We start from the raw sequence: 21941 nt of genomic DNA, 5'->3' as shown, positions 1-21941 counted from the left end.
ATATATATATATATATATATATATATATATATATATATATATATATGTATTTGAATATGTTCGGGCCGGCAGCAAGATATCTTGAGATTTTCACCGGATACCGTGGCCGGCGCGAAGCCCTCCGATAAATTATTCCAGAAGCGGATCCGGTCGGATAGCGCGGTCGTTTTAATGAAGATTTATGGACCAAATGATTCGACGATATCGAACGGCGACTTTTATTTTACCTTATCGGTGCTCCTTTAGTTCCTTTCGAGCGAGCAGGAGAGAGAGAGAGAGAGAGAGAGAGAGAGAGAGAGAGAGGCGTGATATTATGCGAGAAATGAGCAAGACGAAGGCCGGGGGCGTTTGTTCGTGGCGTCGCAGGATGCGCTCGATCGTTACGCCGCGGATCCTCTTCGTTATTGATGAATTTTCATCGAGGGTAGTCGAGTGTTGCAGTCGCGCCGCCGCAATTTCCGGCCGCCACTGTTATCGCACAATCGATCGTTGATAAAGCTGCTATTAGTTAAGTATCACCATCACAAGAGGAGGAGAACTCATAAAATTGCTCTCGCCGGCTCTTCTCGTATGAGCCTGTGGGCCATGCGCTGTGGGCTGATGGCGCGATTATGAAAACACTAAGGATGAGATTCACTTGATGCTGCAGATGCTTCGGAGCGTCCTTTAGACCAATCAGAGTCGCTCTTTGCTCGCTCCGCTTGTAACTTCCAAGTGGATTCTACTCTAATTCTAATCTCACGTTCTCGAATCGCGAAACCACGCGTCCGATTGGAGAGAGGGTACATTAATTACATTCTCGATCCTGTCATTTTATGAAATTTTGCTTCGATTCAATGATGCTAGTTCAGATAACCAAATTCGTGTAAAATAAAAACTTTGTTTGCTGGTTTATATCAGAGGACTAGAAGCAACTACATGATGCACATTAGCAGAATTCGAGCGTGTGGCGTCGCGCGTTATATCTCAACTAACAAGCGAGTTTACGGAAAAAATTACGTGACTTCCTTGAAGCGTAATAAAAACACACTGAGAAGTTCGAGAATGTGAATGTTCTTATAATTTCTTCGTGAAAAGATTCTTCCAAAAGAACTCCTTTAATTCATTCCTACAAGCTACCCACACTGAGAGAAAAGACTGGAAACTATAACAAACTGCATTTAGTTACAGAAATTCGTTGAATCCTTAGTAACTAATACTAAATATGATAATAATTACCAAATATTTAATAGATCGGGAGTATGACGTAATTGCATTCACAGTAACATCAATTAAATAATTTAGTAATAGTTACTTAATGTTAAATATTTAATATGAAATGTATTACAGTTATGAACAGATATTTGATAATTGTTATGAAATTGTTATATCCCATGTAATAAAAGATTCAGTAGGTACGAGTTCTATTTTGTTATCAGTATAAGTATGTTTTGTTGCAGCACAACGAAAAATTCACTCATTTGCAGCTATTACATTGTTTCAATATCTATTATTATAAATGGTTGGTTGAATCTACCAAAAATGTTGTAACTATTACAAAATCGCTTATTTTGCTCAACTATTCAATAAGTTTTATTTACCAAATACATTCTGGAAGCAAATAAATTTTACTTCTGTCAAATAAATAATTTATTTTACAGAACTAAATTAATTAATAAGTATTGCCATAGCTTTGGTCCGCTATATTTACGTCTACCATTTAGTAATAGTAACCAAATTTTGATAATATTTACTAAATCCTTCTCTCAGTGCAGAAGGTTAACTAGAATTCACACAAATCTTTTTCTAACGATAGAAAAATATGATTGTGGCAATCATGAGAGTAATTTCCGCGTAAAAATTGCATTTCGCTCGTGGCGATAGATCACGCGTATCAAATGGAGCCCGCCGAACGATCTCAGGATGGAACTTTGTTCCGCGCGCATATCTGGCTTCTCCGATTTGCATACGTAAAGGCGATCGCGCGTGTAAGCTATTTTTACATTCGTCGGATCGGAGTGCGTGAATGCCTCGCGCTACGTACGGCGCAGCGTTTTTCTTGAAAACGCCACGACTTTGCCCTCTGTTTAACGAGCTGCCCGATCACGTTAAAAAGAAGAGTGCGAGAGAATGAGAGAGAAAAAGAGAAAGAGAGAGAGAAAGAGAAAGAGAGAGAGAGAAGAGGAGAGAGAAGAGGGCGAAGAGGACGCGAGCCTTCACCTCGACCCTGTAATCGCGAGTGAGTTCACGGTTTCAGGTTCTAGGTCATCTCTGTTAAACCTCACAGGCACGTAACCGCAACAAGGGCGTGAGTGAAGCTGCGTGGCAGCGCGAGATGACGTTCCTTCTAATGACGCGCGATCGTCGCCGCTCGTTATTATCGGTCATCCGGACGTGTTCCGTTCGTTAATTGCGTCCTGTCAGTGGCGTTCTTCTCTTTCTCGAGAAGAAGCGGCAAAAAGAAGCGAGAGGAAGCTGGTGGCGAGAGAGCCGATAACGCGCCCGATCGCGTCCGGCGATATTACGTATTCCGCGCGCTTTCTCGCACGACCGCTATAATTTCATTATATCCCGCGAGAAACGAACTGTCTAAATATATATATCCGCGCGACAGCCGTGTACATAATAAGGTGAGGGCACGTAATCGATGAGCTGCCGAGCTATCCGTCTCTCCGAGAACGATCGGTAGTGCGATGTTCTCAACCCGCATCTTCTCGCGACGCGACTTTTGCAGCGCGATGATTGATTATCCGGACGATGTGGAGTTTATGCGAGGAAAAACGAGAGCCAAAATGCCGGGCTCCTTCACCGTTTGCTGCGATCTCTCTCGCGAGCACCGAGAGAGTGAGTGCTGCACACGTGCTGCTTACGTTTCAGAATAGAAACTCGGAGCTTCGTGCTTGCGTAACTTCGCTGGACTTCATTTGAAGCTCCACACATTTCGTCGCGTCTCCATTTTCCGTGGTGTCAGGGCAAACACAGACGGATTGACGAATGCCTCTAGAATACGTCTACTATCTTCTGAGACGCGGAAACAATTTGATGTTTGTAGTAGAAATATATGACGTGAGTCGATAAGTGATTACAAGTCAGATGTAATGAAGGGTATTGGTCTTTCGCGCGAAGACCATCCAGATAGCACAAACTTCTGCAATATCTCCTAAAGACTTCCTATTTTATTTCAGCGTCACTTATTATGTCTTCAGATGTTCTTAAGACGTTTCCTTAGAAGTTCGTGCTGTCTGGAACGTTGATGTTGATGTTTGTCTCTCGACAAAACGGTCCTCGTCGAGAAGACATCACTTTGACGGTGTGCACTTGACTAGCACGCTGGTGAGAATCACTGTTTTAAGACTTTCCAAAGGAAAAGGCAAGTCCATAAGTTGCCCTGGTACTAACTGAATTATGGCTCCGAAAGGGTGAACCATAAAAAAGTGTGCAAGGTCGTTCGGCCCTTTCGTACTACGAAGTCGCTCGACCACTCCTGCGCACTTATAATTGGATTCTTTCGGGATAGAACCGAAATCTATAAATAGTTGCTCCTCGGTGCCCTATCTGGCCGTCGAGACGACCCGTTTCCAGACCTCGTCTTCCTCGTCTTCGTCGACTTCGCCATTCTCTCACGCATTACAAAGTGGTAGAATATCCCGCAGTTTGCAAAGGCCTGTGGATGCTCGTCACTTTCGTAAATTAACCGTCGATTAAGCTGCAAAGGAAACATTCCATCTCGACGGGTGTCGCGTGAATGTCTCGCTTGGATTCGTCTGGAATGCGTGCTTTGTGCATTTTCATGGCATTCTCAAAGACACGATGTTCCTTTTCGCACGACGCACGCTCTTCAGGCACAGCCGATGAAAAACCCAAAGTGATCCCGCATGAGGATCACTGTCCTAGAGGTATCAAAATGGAAGAGCGGACGCCGTCGAAGGCTTCGGGGCAGTACGGCTACCCCGATCGTCTCGGTCCGAGGCTGTTCGCGAGCTAAAACCGAGAGTTCCGTATACACAGAAGAAGGAGAGGAAAAGAGAGAGAGAGAGAGCCGCGCACACCGCGGAGACGAAGGGGCATCGATGAAGGGGGCAGGAGATGAGGAGAGGGCAGGACGGGAAAAGGACGAAGAGAGACGCGGGAAGGGAAGAAGAGGGCCTTACATAGCGATTGCTGGCAGGGCCTGAAATAGACCTCGGCAAGAATCCCCCTGTGGCATCCTCCTTGCCTCTGCTGCTCCACCTCCTTCCTCCTCTCTTCTTCCTCTTCGTTGCGCGGACAACGATGGTCGCTGCTGGCCGTCGTTGGCCGTCGCTGGCCGCGGCGAACCCCCGTCTTCGCTTTTGTTTTAGCAAAAAAAGACCAAGTCCCTTGGCGCGGCTGTGAGAAGTTGTTCCTAGCGTCTCCCTCGCACGGAGCGACTCGAGCGAAAGAAGGGAGGAAGAAGAAGAAGAAGAAGAAGAAGAAGAAGACGACGACAACAACGACGATGAAGAAGAAGAAGAAGACGATGAAGGAAACGAGAAAGAGAGAGAGAGAGAGAGAGAGAAACGACGATACGAAAGGGCGGAAGAGACAACGACGTCGACGACGACGACGACGACGACGACGGTGGTGGTTCTGCTGGAGGATCGCTTGTTTATCCAGCATGCCGAGCTTCTGCTTTCGTCTCACCCACCGGCGCAGAGGTACGCGTGCAGAGCCCCGTAAGTATCGCCGAGCTCAAGTGCACTCGAGCGGACGCGATGCATTCCCACGGGAATACCGCGATGGGAACTCAACCTGTTAAACTGACCTATACCAAGGTACCGTCGGAACGTGACTTGCGCCGCGAGCTACGAGCCGGGGCGCGTTCACGGCGCATACACTCGATGTGGTGCACAGAGAAATCCGAGCAGGCCTCCCGAAACCGCGGGAAACGCCGCCAGGGTAGCAAAAGAAGAAGAGGGACGGCGTTTTCTAGGATACGCGAGAGCGAGAGCGCGAGAGCGAGAGAGAGAGAGAGAGAGAGAGAGAGAGAGAGAGAGAGAGAGAGAGCTTCTCTTACCGGTTCCATATCGTAATCGAACGAGCGGGGCAAAGCGAAGAGTCTCACCAGACTCATCGACAAATATCGCAGAGTTATTGCTCCGTTATCGAGGGAGAACGATAACGGAGATATCAAAGATCCTCCGCCGAACGACGTGAATTCCGGAACGACGAATTCTCGGGAAGGGATCCGTCAGATCTCGTGTGAAGTGCAAGACGAAAAGCGGCAAAGAGAAAAGACCCTTTTGCCCGCTGACAAATTACATTTTACATTGAACGCGTCTATGGTGGAACTTGCCAGGACGGTTACGACCGCAGCACGCCTCTCCAAGGCGCACACCACCGGCCGCGCTCGCGTCCGGCCGATTCATCAGCATTCTTGAATCGCGGTCGCGGAGGAAACAGGCGCGCGGGTATACACCCTGTCATTAAACTCGCGACGCGGCATCCTCCCGTGCTTCACAGGAGGATACCGCGTGGAGTCTCCGGCAGAGGGAAAGAGAGACGGTTTCCGTGGTGCGGTAGGTCTTGGATGTCACGCGAAGTCCTTTTTGCACGATCGCCCGCACAGATCGCGTCGCGTACCAGAAATAACACATCTCTGATCATTGATCCAGCGACTACGCCACCGGGCATCGGTGCTTTCCGGCGAGCAAGAGAAAGAGAGAGAGAGAGAGTGTGTGTGTGTGTGTGTGTGTGTGTGTGTGAGAGAGAGAGAGAGAATGCCGACGACAAAGAGGTTGGGAAACGCCGCCAGGGTAGCAAAAGAAGAAGAGGGACGGCGTTTTCTAGGATACGCGAGAGCGAGAGCGAGAGAGAGAGAGAGAGAGAGAGAGAGAGAGAGAGAGAGAGAGAGAGAGAGAGAGAGCTTCTCTTACCGGTTCCATATCGTAATCGAACGAGCGGGGCAAAGCGAAGAGTCTCACCAGACTCATCGACAAATATCGCAGAGTTATTGCTCCGTTATCGAGGGAGAACGATAACGGAGATATCAAAGATCCTCCGCCGAACGACGTGAATTCCGGAACGACGAATTCTCGGGAAGGGATCCGTCAGATCTCGTGTGAAGTGCAAGACGAAAAGCGGCAAAGAGAAAAGACCCTTTTGCCCGCTGACAAATTACATTTTACATTGAACGCGTCTATGGTGGAACTTGCCAGGACGGTTACGACCGCAGCACGCCTCTCCAAGGCGCACACCACCGGCCGCGCTCGCGTCCGGCCGATTCATCAGCATTCTTGAATCGCGGTCGCGGAGGAAACAGGCGCGCGGGTATACACCCTGTCATTAAACTCGCGACGCGGCATCCTCCCGTGCTTCACAGGAGGATACCGCGTGGAGTCTCCGGCAGAGGGAAAGAGAGACGGTTTCCGTGGTGCGGTAGGTCTTGGATGTCACGCGAAGTCCTTTTTGCACGATCGCCCGCACAGATCGCGTCGCGTACCAGAAATAACACATCTCTGATCATTGATCCAGCGACTACGCCACCGGGCATCGGTGCTTTCCGGCGAGCAAGAGAAAGAGAGAGAGAGAGAGTGTGTGTGTGTGTGTGTGTGTGTGTGTGTGAGAGAGAGAGAGAGAATGCCGACGACAAAGAGGTTGGGAAACGCCGCCAGGGTAGCAAAAGAAGAAGAGGGACGGCGTTTTCTAGGATACGCGAGAGCGAGAGCGAGAGAGAGAGAGAGAGAGAGAGAGAGAGAGAGAGAGAGAGAGAGAGAGAGCTTCTCTTACCGGTTCCATATCGTAATCGAACGAGCGGGGCAAAGCGAAGAGTCTCACCAGCGGAGAAGAGAAGAGAAGAGACGAGAGCCGATCGCGGTCTGTATTCCGACAGCAGGTGGAACCCCTCGAGAACGCACACGTATCGCGAGCACACGGTCGAAGAAATGAAGCCTACCTTGAGAAGCCTACCTTTTTGCGATCCACGTTATCGATACGGACTCGCGCCGATACATGCGATAGCCGGCGTTACGGCTTCATTGATTCAGCGCGCGAACGAGCGACGCGTTTGTTAGCTATTAATAACTATACAACTCAGCGAGGGAGAAACGTTCGTCGTGGAACACGTGGTGGAACAAACGAGACAGTTCGGTCGAAGACCGGGGCGAGATGGTGCGGAATATCGAGTTTGCGACCTCTCATACAACCAATCACTCTGATTGGCTTCACACACACGATAAGCTTTCTTTATGTTTTTATGCCATCAACGATCTTAGAAACCGCATATTTTGTTCTGTAACAACAGGCGCATGAATACACTACAACGTCACTATCTTGTCCTGATAACGGGGCAAATTGTTCAGCAACCCAGACTAATTATCTTGGAGGCAAAAATGTATCGCTAACTAAAAACTCCAGATCTACATGAACAAAGCACATGACTTGAGCCAACTAGCTCCGGTTTCCCTTATTTTGCTCGAAAGAATTCGATCCTCTCCTGTCGGCGACGTCTCATGCTCGCAGAAAGGAGGATGAATGTCATCGAGCGAGAGTGCACGCTTAAATAAAGTTTCACACCGTAGTTCGCGCAAAAAGACAAGAGAAGTGCTCCTTGCGTGCGCCTCTCTTGCGCTTCGAGCATGTCAGGCATTCCCTAAAAAAGGAACAGAGGAAAGGAGTCAACGCGTACGGCGCCAGAAAACCGGTAGGGAGTCGCCTGTCGGAATAGAAAGTAAACTCAGCAGATTCATAAACAAATACCATTTTTCCCTCCAACTGATGGGGTAGTCAACGCCAATATAAACCGGCGCATTCCTACTGGTAACGTGTGTAGAGGTATCGGCGTGTGTCGCGAGGCTCTTCCTCCGGAGGAAGAGCCTCATTGTCGATATGGCGCGAAGATGGCGCGATAAAGCGGAATTTCAACTACCGAGAAAGTGCCTCGGCTATGCCCGATGAGGAAGAGAAGCGAAAGGGGGAAGGAACGACGAGGTGTATCCGAATGAAATATCACTATCCGGCGCGCATTAAGATTACGGAATATCGCGAATAGCCGCTGCGAGCCACGGGTGCGATCCACCCTCGGTGGGAAAGAGAAGAGAAAAAACGACTCGGCTATCCGCGAAACGATCGACAACGCGGCGTAATACGCAAATGGACGCGCGGCACTCGCGAGGAATGTGATAACTCGTTAATACGCGGCTGGTTCCATGGAGCGACACGAATCGATGCGACGCGACGCGACACGACGAGATGGGATGCGTCGATACGTATCCCGTATCATTAATCACGACGAAAGCTTAATTGAGACGCGGCCGGCAGTAGTAGCCTTCGCACGCGCCGGCACCGCGATATCTGCGAAGCGTGCGGGCCACGATCGTGGGGCTGATCGGTGGACCAGAATTCCATCCGCGGGAAGATGATGGGCTCCGCGAGATGATGCGCGCGTATTCGGAGAGAAGACGAGCGCGCAGGAAGAAGCGTAAGAATGGACGGCGCCAAGAGCCGCGAAGATGGGAACCGGTTGAAATTCTCTCGCTGCAGTGCTCGCGGCAGAAAAGCCGCGAGAGACGAGGAGATTCACCCACGATGCCTTCACCGTCGCCTCTCGTTCTCTCTCTCTCTCTCTCTCTCTCTCTCTCTCTCTCTTGCCCGGTGGTAAAGCATGTCGAATGGCGTACGTGACCTCTTCCAAGCATGCTTCGATCGTGCCTGGCGATCGCGATTTTAAGTCTGTTGTTTTCAGCTGAACTAGTGCTGCAATGGAACCCCGCTCCTTACCCCTTCTACTCTTCTAGATTATAGACTTGGTTCATTCTAAAAGCAAAAGGTGCAACCTAGTTCGGCTAACAAGAACAGACCTTTTGTTGAAGAGCGCTGTGGAATGCATACATGTTCCCAGAGAGAGAGAGAAAGAGAGAGAGAGAGAGAGAGAGAGAGAGAGAGAGAGAGAGAGAGAGAGAGTCCGGTGCTCTCGGTGGATTGTACCGAAATTATCCAGCACATCCATTCGCGGACACTCGACTGAGTATTGGATAACCGACGATTTCAGCGATTTCAAATCCCACGCAGCGCTTTGGAACTTGATCATGCAGGTAGGGGAGGCCGGGACTAGTTGGTGCACTTTCTTTTTTAATGATTGCTCACATGCAACTTGTAAGGGGAGTTGACACCGCGAACAAATTTTTTCGAAAGCTACTGAAAACAAGAAACTTCTTTCTAAGTTAGTGATATAATCTATATTTGTTCTATTTGTTTGCGTCTCTCAATAAGAAATATAAATTGATTACATTTGCAACAACTACCATATGCGGAGTAGTAACTCCAGTCACTGAAGTAAGTTGCAACAGGAACAGCGTAATCTTTAGTTTTAAACATTCTAAACAAACGGTTCGTACGATGATTACATTTGTGACACTTGAAATATACTGTGATATTGTGATTATTACTTTCAGCTACACACAAACCTAAAGATGTTATCTATTTTAGAACACGCTGTTCAGTCTGAGCGTGGTAATTGAAACGTTACCGCAACGTTTCGGCAGCAATGCTATATTTTTGTGCAACGTATTGTCGTTTATCGCTTTACGGTTGCATTATATATACAATTTGCGCCGCGTAAGAACTAGCCTCAGTCTCGCCTGTGTGCAAGACGCGTGTGTAAGGCGGTTTTTACTGTTGGCGGAGTTTGCAGATGCAATTTACGGATTTTCTTTCGGACGGTGATTTGTTACAATTAGAGCTGTGCACTCGAGAACGGCGTCGACTCGTTGACGAATGAAGTGTTTGGATTTTTCGCGATAGTAGATGATATCGGACTGTGCGAGGAGACTACGTCCGAGAAGGCGTCCAGAAATGAAGTCTGCCTTGAAGCCGGCGTCTTTTTGCTACTCACCGTCGATACAAATCCATGGAGAAGCGTGAAGACGTGGCAATGTAAAATTCCGCACCGCGAGCGAAAGAACCGATGCCGAGAGGGAGAGAGAGAGAGAGAGAGAGAGAGAGAGAGAGAGAGAGAGAGAGAGAGAGAGTAAAAAGAGAGAGAGAGAAAAGATTTACGGTGCCGGGAACAAAGTGAGAGCGCGGGCGAGGGTGAGGATGTTATTAATGGGATTAACATAAACGCTACATTGATCGATACGCGGATAACGACGCTCTTGCTATTACTCGCTCTTCCATTATTTCACGTCCACGCGATACGCCACTTACAAATGGATTATACCTTTTTGCCGGGCGGACATTACTCATTCGACGACTACGCTAGTTAATATAATTAGCCCGATGTGATAGCACGTTGCGCTAATTTACAATCGCGCCAACGAGTGTACAACGCGCGAGCAACAAGTGGAGCGCACTGCCTCGTTCTTGTTGTCAAAAACGATTGTTTGCCTTAACAATCAGCAGCTCCACAGGGAGACTGATTAACTGATCAGGAATCCTTCCATTCCCACAACCGAGTTTATCATTTGGATTATATTCTCACCAGGCGAATGGACATTCAGTTACATTGACGGAACTCTTTTTTCTGTGTATTTATGGGACAAAAGCCGGATTATTAATGCGAATCAGGATTTCACATCGTACACGCCCGAGTCGCCCAAATCGCCAAACAGAGATTTTAAAAGCAGCGTGTCACGCGTTTCATCCGAGAAGGCATCACCTGTTTCACCTGTTTCACCCAACGAGCCCATGATTACCTATTCGGGCACTTTGCGGTCGGGGAGGGATACATGCCTGTCTTCGAGTGTGTACCCTCGAATTTGCACATCATCTTTGCCGGTCGAGAGGGCAAGGGGGAGCAGGAGGGGAGCGCAGGTCCCGTGCCAAATCAAGCGTGGCGTCATCGATCGCAAGAAGTTCCATGTCTTCCGCGCGTTGTTCACCGTAGACATCCATTGTGTCTCCTTCCTTCGACCTTGTCACCCGCGCCTTTTCTTCCTCCTTTTTCTCCGTTTTCCTTTTTCCCCTTTTTGTTTTGTGGCGCGGCTCGATTACTTTTCGATTCGTCTCCACGTCGTCGCTGCCACCGCCACAGCCGCCACCGCCGCCGCCGCCGCCGCCGTCCCCTTCGCGTTGGGCTCCCTCGTCCTGGCTCTAGGTTAGCCAGTGAATCATCTTCAACGACCCCCTCCTCCGGGATCCGGGCAGAAGATTCTTAAGGGGGCCCACGGCGCAGCGCGAGGCCAGTCCGAGAACGCGACCCTAACGCACTAACATCCGGTGTATTCCGAGAGACGAAAGAGAGAGAGAGAGAGAGAGAGAGAGAGAGAGAGAGAGAGCGAGAGCGAGCGAGAGAGTCGGAAACGGAAACGACTGCTTGATTGCCAAGTTGCCAGCAGTAATCGACACGCTAACATGAAGATCGTTCTGTTGCTCTTCGTCGTCGCGGCCTTCGCCTCAGGTTAGTACCCTTTGCACTACGACAATATCCGGCCCCTCGTGCTCGCTTCAACACCCGCGGTGACGTCTTCATTATTATGAAATGATTGCTCCCTTGTTGACTTCATCGTCATCCGGCATACTGATACCTGCATCCGTTCGACCGTCAGTGTCTCGTACAGTACGGTCTTCTCATCGTCCATTTAGATGTTGCGCGCGGTGCTTTGTACGCTGATGTCGCGTAAGTGTACGCCTTTGACGCCTGAGGCAGTCTTCATGAACGGAGAAACGGAGCTCTTGAGTCGAGGAGCCTCAAGTCGGGAACAAAATTCAATTCTCAAGTGCTCCATTTGACAGCAAATATACTTTTCGAGCACTTTATTCGACCGACATGTGCGAATTCCTCCGTAACTCACCGCGAAACGTCCTTGCTATGTTAAGAAGAACCATGCGTCTTTCAAGGCATAATTAGAAAAAAAATCTGTGTTAATGGCTTCTTAATCGCTCGATTGTCACGTTTTAGGATATGACTTGAATTCTCGTTACTTTATTCAGTGGCTTTGATGTCCGCGTTTTCCTGTTATTATAAATTTGCACTCCTGTGCGTATTTCGGATTCTATTAGTATCGCACGACGTCTTCCGAGCTCGCATTTTTCTGTCACTAAAGACATCCCTGCGCCAAGTCTGTCAGTGTGCGTTCAGGGTTTGAAGCGGAAACAACCGATGGTAGATCATGCAAACGACGCACCGGATATATCATGTCCTTTCACAGTTGTGTCCGTAAGAATACGAGCCGTAAAAATAGAAGCCTCACGAATAATTTCGAAAGTGAAATTATTGGAATCTCTTCTTCCTCTGTCTTACTCTTCAAAACGAATAGATTATTGCGTCGAGTCGCAAAACATCCATCTTTTCCTCTCTTTACAAAGTTATCCTCGTAGGAGATATTTTGCAACAGATCCTGATCATAATAAGTCCACTTCAAACTAGATAACGGAAGTTAAGATTTGCGATTGGAGATTTTAAGATTAGAGATTCAAATTTGATTATAAGATTTTAAGATTAGAGATTCAAATTTGACGAATCCATTACTTTCTGTTCGCAATCCTCAATCTCCAATACCTAGTTTGACATTGGCTACAGGTGGCTTGCTGAAACGTTAACCGGTCTTAATAGATGTCTGAAAAGTCTCATGCGCGCGCGCGCGCGCGCGAGATGCTCGAATTTTTATTCACAGTTCCAAGTTTTTCATTTGAATTATGATATGAGCTATGACACATTTAAACTTGTAATCTGAGAAACTCTCATCCAACTCCGAATTGAAGTCTGAGTATCTCACTGGAGACGAGTTTCTCAAGTAAGAGAGTTTCAAGTAACATTATTATTAATGCATGCCTGAGTAAGCAGATTCGGAAACAATAAATGTACGCGCTGTTCCCGTAGCAGATCACTCGCGACCGAATCCAGCATAAATTAGCGTCTCGCGTGTCTCGTAGACGGCACGTCTCATTATATTTCATGATCTGTAGCCGCGAGCGAGCGAGCGAGCGTGGCTAGGGTCCGCGAAGGTCTCAGAACGGCCCTGCGCCGAAGGTATTCGGTGCCTCTCACTACAGTTATTAAAAATAGGCGAAGGATTATACAGGGAGCGAGCGTTTAGCCGGTCCATTTATAGAGGTACAAGCCGCGCTCGCGGACCCGTTCCTCCGGGGCGAGTCTCATTGAAAATCATTAGCCGGAGCGCATTACGTGAACGGAGCTGTATAGCTCGGGCGACTAGTCCCGTCAGTCGCCTCCTCTTCTTTCGCTCGCGCACACCGGCGGCAGACGTCTCAAGGCCTTCGGGTCATTTACCACCACCTGCACGTACGACTTCACGATCCGGAACGTTTTTGCTCCGGATGCGCTCCGCGAAGTCTCCGTAGCCGTGACTGGACTTCTTGCGACCGTCAGACGGATATCTCGTTCCGGTCTTGCGGCAGCGTCGTCCACCGTGTCGTACGTCGATGTAACCATTCAATTTGCATACACGTACAATTTCCCTCCGGCCGGTCGCTTTAATTTCATCGAACATTCGCGAGAGGAGCGACGGGAGCGAGAGGGGATGTCGAGCTCCTCGAGTCCCTTTGGAAGACTTGATGGGACGATTACGCTGCACTTGTAGAGTCGTTTGCTCGATGTTTGCTTTCGTACTTATTCTCACTCCACGCTTTTATCCCAAGTCACCACCTTGCATCTTTCGTGCCGGTCGATTTCGCAATCCGTCCTCCATCCTCTTGTACATTCTTTTCATTCCTTTCCCTCTCTCAGAGACAATTCTCTACGTGCAGACGTGTAAACCCATTCTTCTCTCGCGAGGACCCTGATTCGGTCTCATGACTCTCACTGGTGAGATAAGCTGCACCAAGGTCGAAGTTCATCCCGACCTGGCCGTCTCAAGCCGTACAATTACCACACGCTGTTGCATTATTCGGCGCCGCCCTCTTTCACGGATTACACGCTCCGATATGAACGCTCCGAAAGAGAGAGAGATTCCGCTCCGTCAGGAACATCACGGCGGAGAATTAAAAGCGACGACAAAGACTCACGTTAGCGAGTCGCGCCGCGTTCATCACCTAAGGGCTATCTTGCACGCGTCTCATATTTCATAAGTACAGTTAACCAAATAGCCGTGGCGGTTCAATGAACTCGCGGGCCGACGTATGTATCGTGTGAACAGTGCCCTTCTCGTGAAGCTTCGAGTCATTGTGAGGCTGGTGAAAAACGCGACGTAGTCGCGCCAGGCCACGAGTTTCGAGTGAAATTAAAGTCGTATTATGAGCGCGGCGGGTGAAAGAAAGTCGAAAAAGGGGGAAGCGGCCGCTTTAATTTACGACCTTTTGCCAGGCTCTCCTCTACGTCCCCGCTATTGTATCGCAAATGCAACGTAGCGACGAGCGAATGACGCTACTTAGCCGATTCACAGATCTTCCGCGGGTTACATAATCGACGAAGTCGGCGCGCGACCAGCTTGGGGATTTCGTCATCGCATTATTTTAAGACGCGCCGGGTTAAAATAACGATAACGATTCGTCCTGGCGCAATTGTACGCACCGAGACTCATATGGCGTGTTTTTAGCGAGCGTCTACGTAACGACTCCCGATCGCGACCATCGCAATAGCAAGCCGCTGGGTGTTAACCGGATTAGAATTCGCAGGACGAGTCATGCTCGCCTCTCCGTTGCCATTTGCGGCCTTGTCGGAAGTCAATGACAGACACGTGCTCCGATCACTCTAGGGAGGATCCAAGAAAAATTATTCGATAGAAAATTAACAAGTGGATATTTCCGATCAAAATACCAATGAATTTTTATGCCCGATCAGGATATCCAATTAAATCTAATCGAATCGATCATAATGGCATTTCATCAGATAAACCGATATTTCTCATCGGTATTTTAATTGGAAATATCCGTTTGTTAATTTTTTATCAAATAATTTCTCTCAGTGTGAAATTCTCTCCATGTACTCTTCGCTAATCTTGATAGATTTTTATTGCGATAGATATGATTGAAGCGTTCCCGCGCGCGTTAATTTTGTTTTTCACACATATCCATGCATTCCACGCATTTGCGACTGCGTTATCGCGTCTATTGTGGGAACTGGATCAACTGACTCGCTCCAATTTCACATTGTGACACGAGTTGTACAACTTGTGATCGGTCGTCTGGTTTTTTTGTAAGTTTAAGGTCTATCCTTCTTGCTCAATGGGACAATTTATTTTAAGCTCTCTCATTGGACAAGATGAATAGATTCCGAAACTTACAAAAGAAAAGAAAGCAAGCACTTTTCCGACCACAAGTGAACGCAACCCTAACGTAGCTCGACACAAACGAACGTCGTCGTTTTCGACGTGTCGAATGGAGAGAAAAAGGGAATTATGCGAGACGTTTCGTTCGCAGCTCAAAGAATCACAACGATCCAGCTGGATGGCATACAGTACTTCGTCTCGCGAATGAATCCCTACAGTCCCGAGCTGAACTACTTCCTGGCGTATCAGTACTGCCGCTCGCTGGGTCTCCAGTTGGCGTCTTTCGAGACGAAAGAGAAGGCCGACACGATGACCCAATATCTGAAGAACGCCGGCTACACCAAGTACGATTTCTGGACATCCGGCAATAAGCTGGGCACGGACATGTTTCTCTGGATGAGCACCGGGCTCCCCTTCAACGTCACCTTCGACTACATGCTGAAGCGACCTGGCAACAGACCCGCCGACGTGCCGCCCGGCACCGAGCCTCAGAGAGTGGCTCGCGAAAGGTAAGGTCTTTGATTAAGTAGATTGAGTAGATAGGTTTCTCTTTCGTCGCGAAAGAAGTTGACGCCAAATATGAAGAATGATAAAAACGCGGCACTTAGAAGACCCTGATAAGATCTGAGAAAAGGGACTCTTATCGTCGCCAACTCTTAGCATAAATGTCATAAATATATGATTAAAATTCAAATAACTCATTTGAAATATACACGATCCTAATAAAAAATGCTAGAATTGAGAGATTAAATAAAGAATTTCTCATTCAATATCTCTTGCTAATGAAGTTTAATCTCGAAGAGATCATCACTAACTTTCATCAGGTATCATAAATGTGACGAAGTTTTAGATATCTCGCGTGAGATGTATGTGACTCCATAAGGAAGAAATGTTAGAATGGAGAGATTCGAGAGGAAGGATTTTATTAAATATCTCTTACAACAAAGTTCTGAAGAGACAACGCGTTCGCCGACCTTTCGCCCGCATCTCGCGCCAGTCGACCGTGGTGTTATCACGGAATAATGATTATCGGCCGGCTCTTCCGCAGTCCGACGCCTTAGCACCCGGAAACGCGCGCGTGGAATATCTAACGACGGCCGTCTAGGGCCGTTGACGAGCGTTTAAATTCCAAAAAGCGAGTCTCTCGATTTCAGCGGCGACAGCGGCAGCGCGGACGGATGTGTCGCGATGATGGCACCTACGTTAGCTTGGGAGGCGCAGGACTGCACCCTCGTGAAGGACTTTATCTGCGAGCAAACAAGATGCTACTACTACAATTACGGCAGCATTCCAGTCTCCGCGACTCAGGGGTAAGAGGTGAGATAATACTTGTCACAAAAATACACGAGCCCGTCGGAAGGAAAGAGAGAGAGAGAGAGAGAGAGAGAGAGAGAGAGAGAGAGGGGGGGAACGCGAGAACGCGCGAGAGAGAAAGGGAGAACGAAGGAAAAAGGGGAAAACGATGGTTAAGAGAGAGAGTCCGGGAATGTCAATGTACCCAAGGTGAATCTCGCTTTTGCACGGACAAAAAGTAAACGACTCCGATAAGATATGCAAAGCACGTCGCGATAATCGAACGTTTTATCCGTCGTGCTACCGAAGTATACCTTAGCACGGTCGTGGTATGAAAATGTATTATTACACAGCGTATATACGCGTCCGCTCGTAAGTATGTAAGCCGCGGCCATCGTCGTCGACGCAATTCCGCTCTCCGACTTAAAGACCAGCCACTCGTCTCTTTTCTTCGTGCGTAAACGGAAAGTTTACGAGGACGCGAGACAAGGACACGGTCCTACTTAATCAGCACCTCGGAGAGCGAGTCGCTTTTCCTCTGCGCAGCGCTTGACAGCTCTCGGCTGCTTGAAACGAGCGCAAAAACGCTTCTTCACTTCCGCAGTCGGCGCGATTGCGCAAAATGAGCGACCAGATTATATTTATAATACGCGCGACGATCGAAACGCTAGAACCCGATAACGACGGCGTTTAAAACCAGTCCCCCGAGATCTTGCCCGCATACCTAATAGCTTTGGAGATGGAGATGTCGACGGCCTGGAGTAGCTCGGCTACGGTATGCCGGGAACCTACGCAAGTGTCTTTGCCAGCTTGACTCTCAATAACGCAGTCATTCTCTCGCTTCTTGACGCACTACTCACAAAGAACGACACATTCCTCACCACACATGTGTAGACACACAAATATTCACATAGCCAGACAGACACACAGGTAGACATGCGAGCTAGTAAAAAGTATGGCTTCACTCGGTCCAAAGGACTCGCGACGAAAAAGTTCACGAGTACCGCAGAACCGCCGAATCGAGCGAGTTTGCAGGCGACCAAGTGAAGCCACACTTTTGTCCGCTAATAATATAGTGCTTAAGTCGACTTACTAACTATCATAACACATTGGTTTAGTATTGGTTGCACGGAAAAAAAAGATATGGTGTGTGCACATAGCCAGAAATACTTGGTTGCAAGCAGCATAGTTGCATCACGCAAGTTATCTTTGTGTGATAGTAATGTGTGATTGATATGATTGATATGATTCGGTTACTTGCTGCTACATCAATGCAGTTGATTTGGTTGTGACAAGCAGAAATCGGTTGGAGTTACCATTTACCATGGATATATTCTGATTGGAACAATCAGACACAGTTACTCTGTCGCAACACCAATAACTCAATAATTTGCGGGAGTGACACAAAGGATCTCAATCTGAGTGCCTTGGCCTCTTGAAGACTGCGCCCTCCACTGCTCTCTATCATCCGTAATAATAAATAAGCTGAGCAATGGCTCTGTGTTTGCAACAAACCACATAATTAGTTATTCCGTATTTTACTATTGGATCTGGTTAGCACAAGCAGATTCATATACACGTGGGCCAACCATACCGTTTTTTCCGTGTGAGTGTAAAGTCTCATGGACAAACCGTTGCTTGAATCTCACGTAGCAAACAGAGAAGAGAATAGGAGGATAACGACGATGACAATCTTAAACGAATCTCTCTCTTTCTCTCGCCCTTCCAGAAACCACAGGCCCTACATCACGACCACCTCGGCGCCAGCCAGCGACGACCAGGCAGCGAGTGCTCGCGAGACCGACAGCACCGACATCGACGACCATCACCCGGGCACCGACGCTCTGGATGAGCAGGCGACACCACCGCGAGCGGACGCGTCCGCGGACGAGAAACTTCCAGAGGACCCGGTCGTCAGCAGGCTGATCACCACGGCCGCTCCCGCATCTGGCAACCAGCAGCATCAGCAACAGCACACAGGAACGACGACGATGTCGGCGACGGCGCTGTTCGACGACGTTCGCGGGCACGAGCGCTCGGCCGTCGGCGAGCTGGACAACAGCCGGCCGGAGCACATCCCGGACATCGCGAGCCTCTTCACCAAGCACGCCGTCGTGTCGCAGACCAGCAAGGACAGCGTCTTCGACGGCTTGGAGACTCGCGAGATCCTGCGACCTGCGTCGGCGTCCCGTCCCGTCGTTCCCGCATCCTCGTCCTTCTCCGCGGCCTCCTCCTCGCCCTCCTTGTCGGAGATGAGGATGGAGCATCGCGAGGCGGCCGATTACGGCGAGCTCACCGCGGAGACCGAGCTGCCGAACAACGGCCTCGAAGACGCCCACACGATCGGGCCGTACGACAGCGTGCAGGATTACGTGAACGATCAGCCGGCGGAGGACGCGCCGGCGGCGGACTCGGCGATGATGAAGGACCAGGACGACGACAGTAGCACGATCCTGCCAGAGGCGGAACCGGCCTACAGGTACAACATCAAAGTGCGCACCAACGGCAAAGTATTAGACCCTCCGTCCAAGTAACGCTTTACTTCCTAGGCAACGTCGCGTTATTTCGTTGTAATAAGTGTACGACACGAGCGAGATCGATACCCTTGAGGAAAAACTTAGGTATATATTATATATAGATTTATATGTAATGTGTATGTTTATCACGAGTGCGTATACCGCCCCCGTGTGACACGAGCGAGCTGTCGCGGTCGCGCGGGTCAGACAGGTCGCCGTTGTCATCGCTCGCCGTTTAGCTCCGTAACTGAAAGCGTGCCCGACATCACGCTCGACATACTTTGGGATCAGAGAGGCACGTTTCGACATAATAGCTTCCTCGGTCGGCGGCAGGCAAGGGGGATCGTTTCGGACCTACCTTCGGTCATAACAAATCGGAAGGAGCGGAAGGATAACAAAAAGCCAAGCAAAACAAGAGAAAAACGAGATCGTCAGAGACGTCGGGAAGAAGTCGCGAGTTGTTGAATTGGAAGAAGGTACTCTCCTGCCGACGTTACTCGACAAGCTGTACATTTTCGCAAGGGCATTTACTCGATAGGTTGAAACACCCAATTATTGGCACATCCCTCTTACACCCGCTTCTATCAACGTCGATAAAATCTCAATCTGAGTTGAGGTATTTATTTGAAGAGAATCTAAACTCAGGTTAAAGTTTGATCGGCATCGGAACGAGCGTTAACCATTTACACTCTAGAAAAGTTTGGCCCTTCTGGTGGCCAGCATTGAGCTTCTTGCTCGCACTCTACAGGTCTGTTCTATCTCGCTGCACTGGTACATAGCTATGAAATTTAGAGAAAAATAGGTATATAGTTGAGACTTGGTGGAGAAAAGAGGAGAAGAGAGCTGGCTCAAGTGCAGCGCGGAAGAACCGACTCTGTGATCTCAAATGAGATCTCTCTTATTAAAGCAGGTGCCATTGATCGTAAGAAGAGCCAGGGTTTCTTTAGGATGCCAATGACGAAAGGGAATACCGATAATTGGGCGTTTTACCCTCCGTTCTCATCCTCGATCATCAGTCACGCTGGCGGACCATCATTCTCTCGAAAAGATCGTTCTCTCATCGTCGCTTCGCAACCCCCACACTCTTCGCCTTGATCCCGCTAGCTTCTCCGATCGATCGGCTAATCGGCAATCGTTCGCGCGTGACATCGAGACGGATCCGTCAACGAGCGAGACAAGAAGAAGAAACGAACGTGAAGAACGCGAGAGGGAGTCATGTGTACGCGTATATCGGAGAGATTCGAGGTTCATCATATCGTATCGCTGTAAGGCACACACGCGACGTCCACCAACGTCTTCGTATCCTTCGTGCGTAAGGGAATAATCATCATAGTTAATATCGTAAAGTCCATACGTCTGCAAGACGAAACGTTAGGCTGCCTGGACGACGTTCCAAGGCGCGCTGAGACGCGTTAGCTGTCGAAGGAGTTCGCGAGCTTCACCGGTTTCGCGAGCAACGTTCCGGTCATCCAGACATATGACGATCGTGTTTTTCTGTAGCCTCGTTTACGCAAAATGTCGCTCTAGCTGCTACGATAAGTCACCCTCATCACCCCTTCATACACACATATACACACATTCTCACAAACACACACACACACACACGCACACACATTATTTCTACGTACAACGGCGTGAGTGTGCGACTTGTATAACTGAACTTTAATAAAGATACGACCACAGTCTTATGGTATCGTGCGTTTATCATTGGCCTTTTGGCGTTACTGTCAGCGTGTCGCTTGGTATCGCCTTGGTACGGCTTGCAAAGCAAAGTTGAATGCAGCGTTAGAAACGACTTTTCTTCGACAAAAGCGGCAGAATGTGCAAACTTTAACTCACCAGCCGTTCACGACTCCTTCTATATTTAGCATAGGAACTATTTTGAACACATAATCGTCGCGTAGACTGCAGGCGTATTGGCTGTCGCTCAAAAGAGCCTTCAACGTCCCATGCATCACCCACGAGGCGTTGCTTTCTCCGGGGTGCACCCTGGACGTCAAGAAGATCACCTTGCGAGCCTGAAACATGAGAGATGAGAGTTTACTCATCGAATATCCACCATAAGACGAATGTTTTTTTTTGTCAGCGAGTAAAGATTTTCGTATAGTCGATGAGAGTGCGATTCTCACATGTATAGGATTGCTCTTGGAATCCGGCGATGTGATAGTGAGCACAGGATTCTCATTGCCGTTGAGAGTCTCGCAGAGTGTCTCCGCGCGGAAGTAAACGTTTGAATTGGCGTGCTTCCTCGTCCACTTCCAGATATTGGTCATCAGCTGGCTGTACGTGTACGGGAAGTGATAGGCCAGGTAACAGACATCGTGCGCGTGCGGAAACGTGACCGTGAAGGACGTCGTCAGGTACGTCTTGCCTCCTCTGGCGGGTCGCTGGTAACAGTTCCGATAATAACAGATGTCGACGCCGGTCCTTACCCAACCAGGTCGGCCGCATTTCGCCTCCGCCACGCTGAACAGTATCGGCTTCATGCCGAAGTTGAACTGCGAGTTGGCCTTCTCGCAGTTGATGATGTTGAATGTGTACGGTGCGTTCGCCTCCATGTTGGAGACCTCGAAGTAGAACCACTGATGTCGGGAGCCACTGTTGACGTCCGGCGTCAGGATGAGGTCATACTCCCGCAGGCCTATCTGCATGTCAAGAAGAGGACCATGACAGAGGATGATGACGAGATTTTAGAAGGAAAAGATTGCGTTCAGTGGAGCGAAGAGTTCAGTGAGCGATCGGTAATTATTTCTTCTGATTGAAGTATATCTTTAGATCCATGATAGGTTTAGAAAAAATATTTCAATGGCAACGAGCTATTAGTGATTATTTCTTCTGATTCTGAAATATATCTTTAGATCCATGATAAGTTTAGAAGAATGTCCTAATGGCAACAAGCTATTAGTGATTATTTCTTCTGATTAAAATACGTTATTAGATCCATGGTAAACATAAAAGAATATTTTAATGATAGTGCGAGAGAGAGAGAGAGAGAGAGAGAGAGAGAGAGAGAGAGAGAGAGAGAGAG

At 48.7% G+C, this 21941-nt stretch overlaps 2 protein-coding genes across 11 annotated transcripts in view; one reads left to right on the top strand and one right to left on the bottom strand.

Moving 5' to 3' along the window:
- Positions 1-21941, bottom strand: part of LOC116851173 (cytosolic carboxypeptidase 1-like) — a 63911-nt gene that overhangs the window by 18787 nt on the left and 23183 nt on the right. For all 9 annotated transcript variants that reach the window (XR_004379540.1, XM_032830325.1, XM_032830326.1 and 6 more), the window contains exons 13-14: positions 21043-21558; positions 20753-20931 (exon numbers count right to left, since the gene is read on the bottom strand). Coding sequence is in view for 8 of the 9 variants with exons in the window: in XM_032830325.1 (XP_032686216.1) it covers positions 20753-20931; positions 21043-21558 (695 nt within the window). In the remaining variant the exon portion in view is untranslated. The remainder of the gene's footprint in view (positions 1-20752; positions 20932-21042; positions 21559-21941) is intronic.
- LOC116851175 (C-type lectin 37Da) lies at positions 11103-20606 on the top strand. Of its 2 annotated transcripts, none has more exons than XM_032830328.1 (4): positions 11103-11335; positions 15256-15613; positions 16259-16414; positions 18127-20606. In XM_032830328.1, exons 1-4 carry the CDS (start codon positions 11290-11292, stop codon positions 18929-18931), a joined length of 1365 nt encoding a protein of 454 aa, XP_032686219.1. In that variant the 5' UTR covers positions 11103-11289; the 3' UTR covers positions 18932-20606. The 2 variants fall into 2 exon arrangements, with proteins under 2 accessions (XP_032686219.1, XP_032686220.1); XM_032830329.1 differs by having other exon boundaries at positions 16259-16421; positions 18127-18273.

Source organism: Odontomachus brunneus, unplaced genomic scaffold (assembly GCF_010583005.1).
Source record: "Odontomachus brunneus isolate Ranch 3 - 2012 unplaced genomic scaffold, Obru_v1 Obru_scaffold_167, whole genome shotgun sequence".
Taxonomy (NCBI): Eukaryota; Metazoa; Arthropoda; class Insecta; order Hymenoptera; family Formicidae; genus Odontomachus; species Odontomachus brunneus.
Note: the sequence above shows the minus strand (reverse complement) of the source record. Positions and strands in the feature narration are given on the sequence as shown.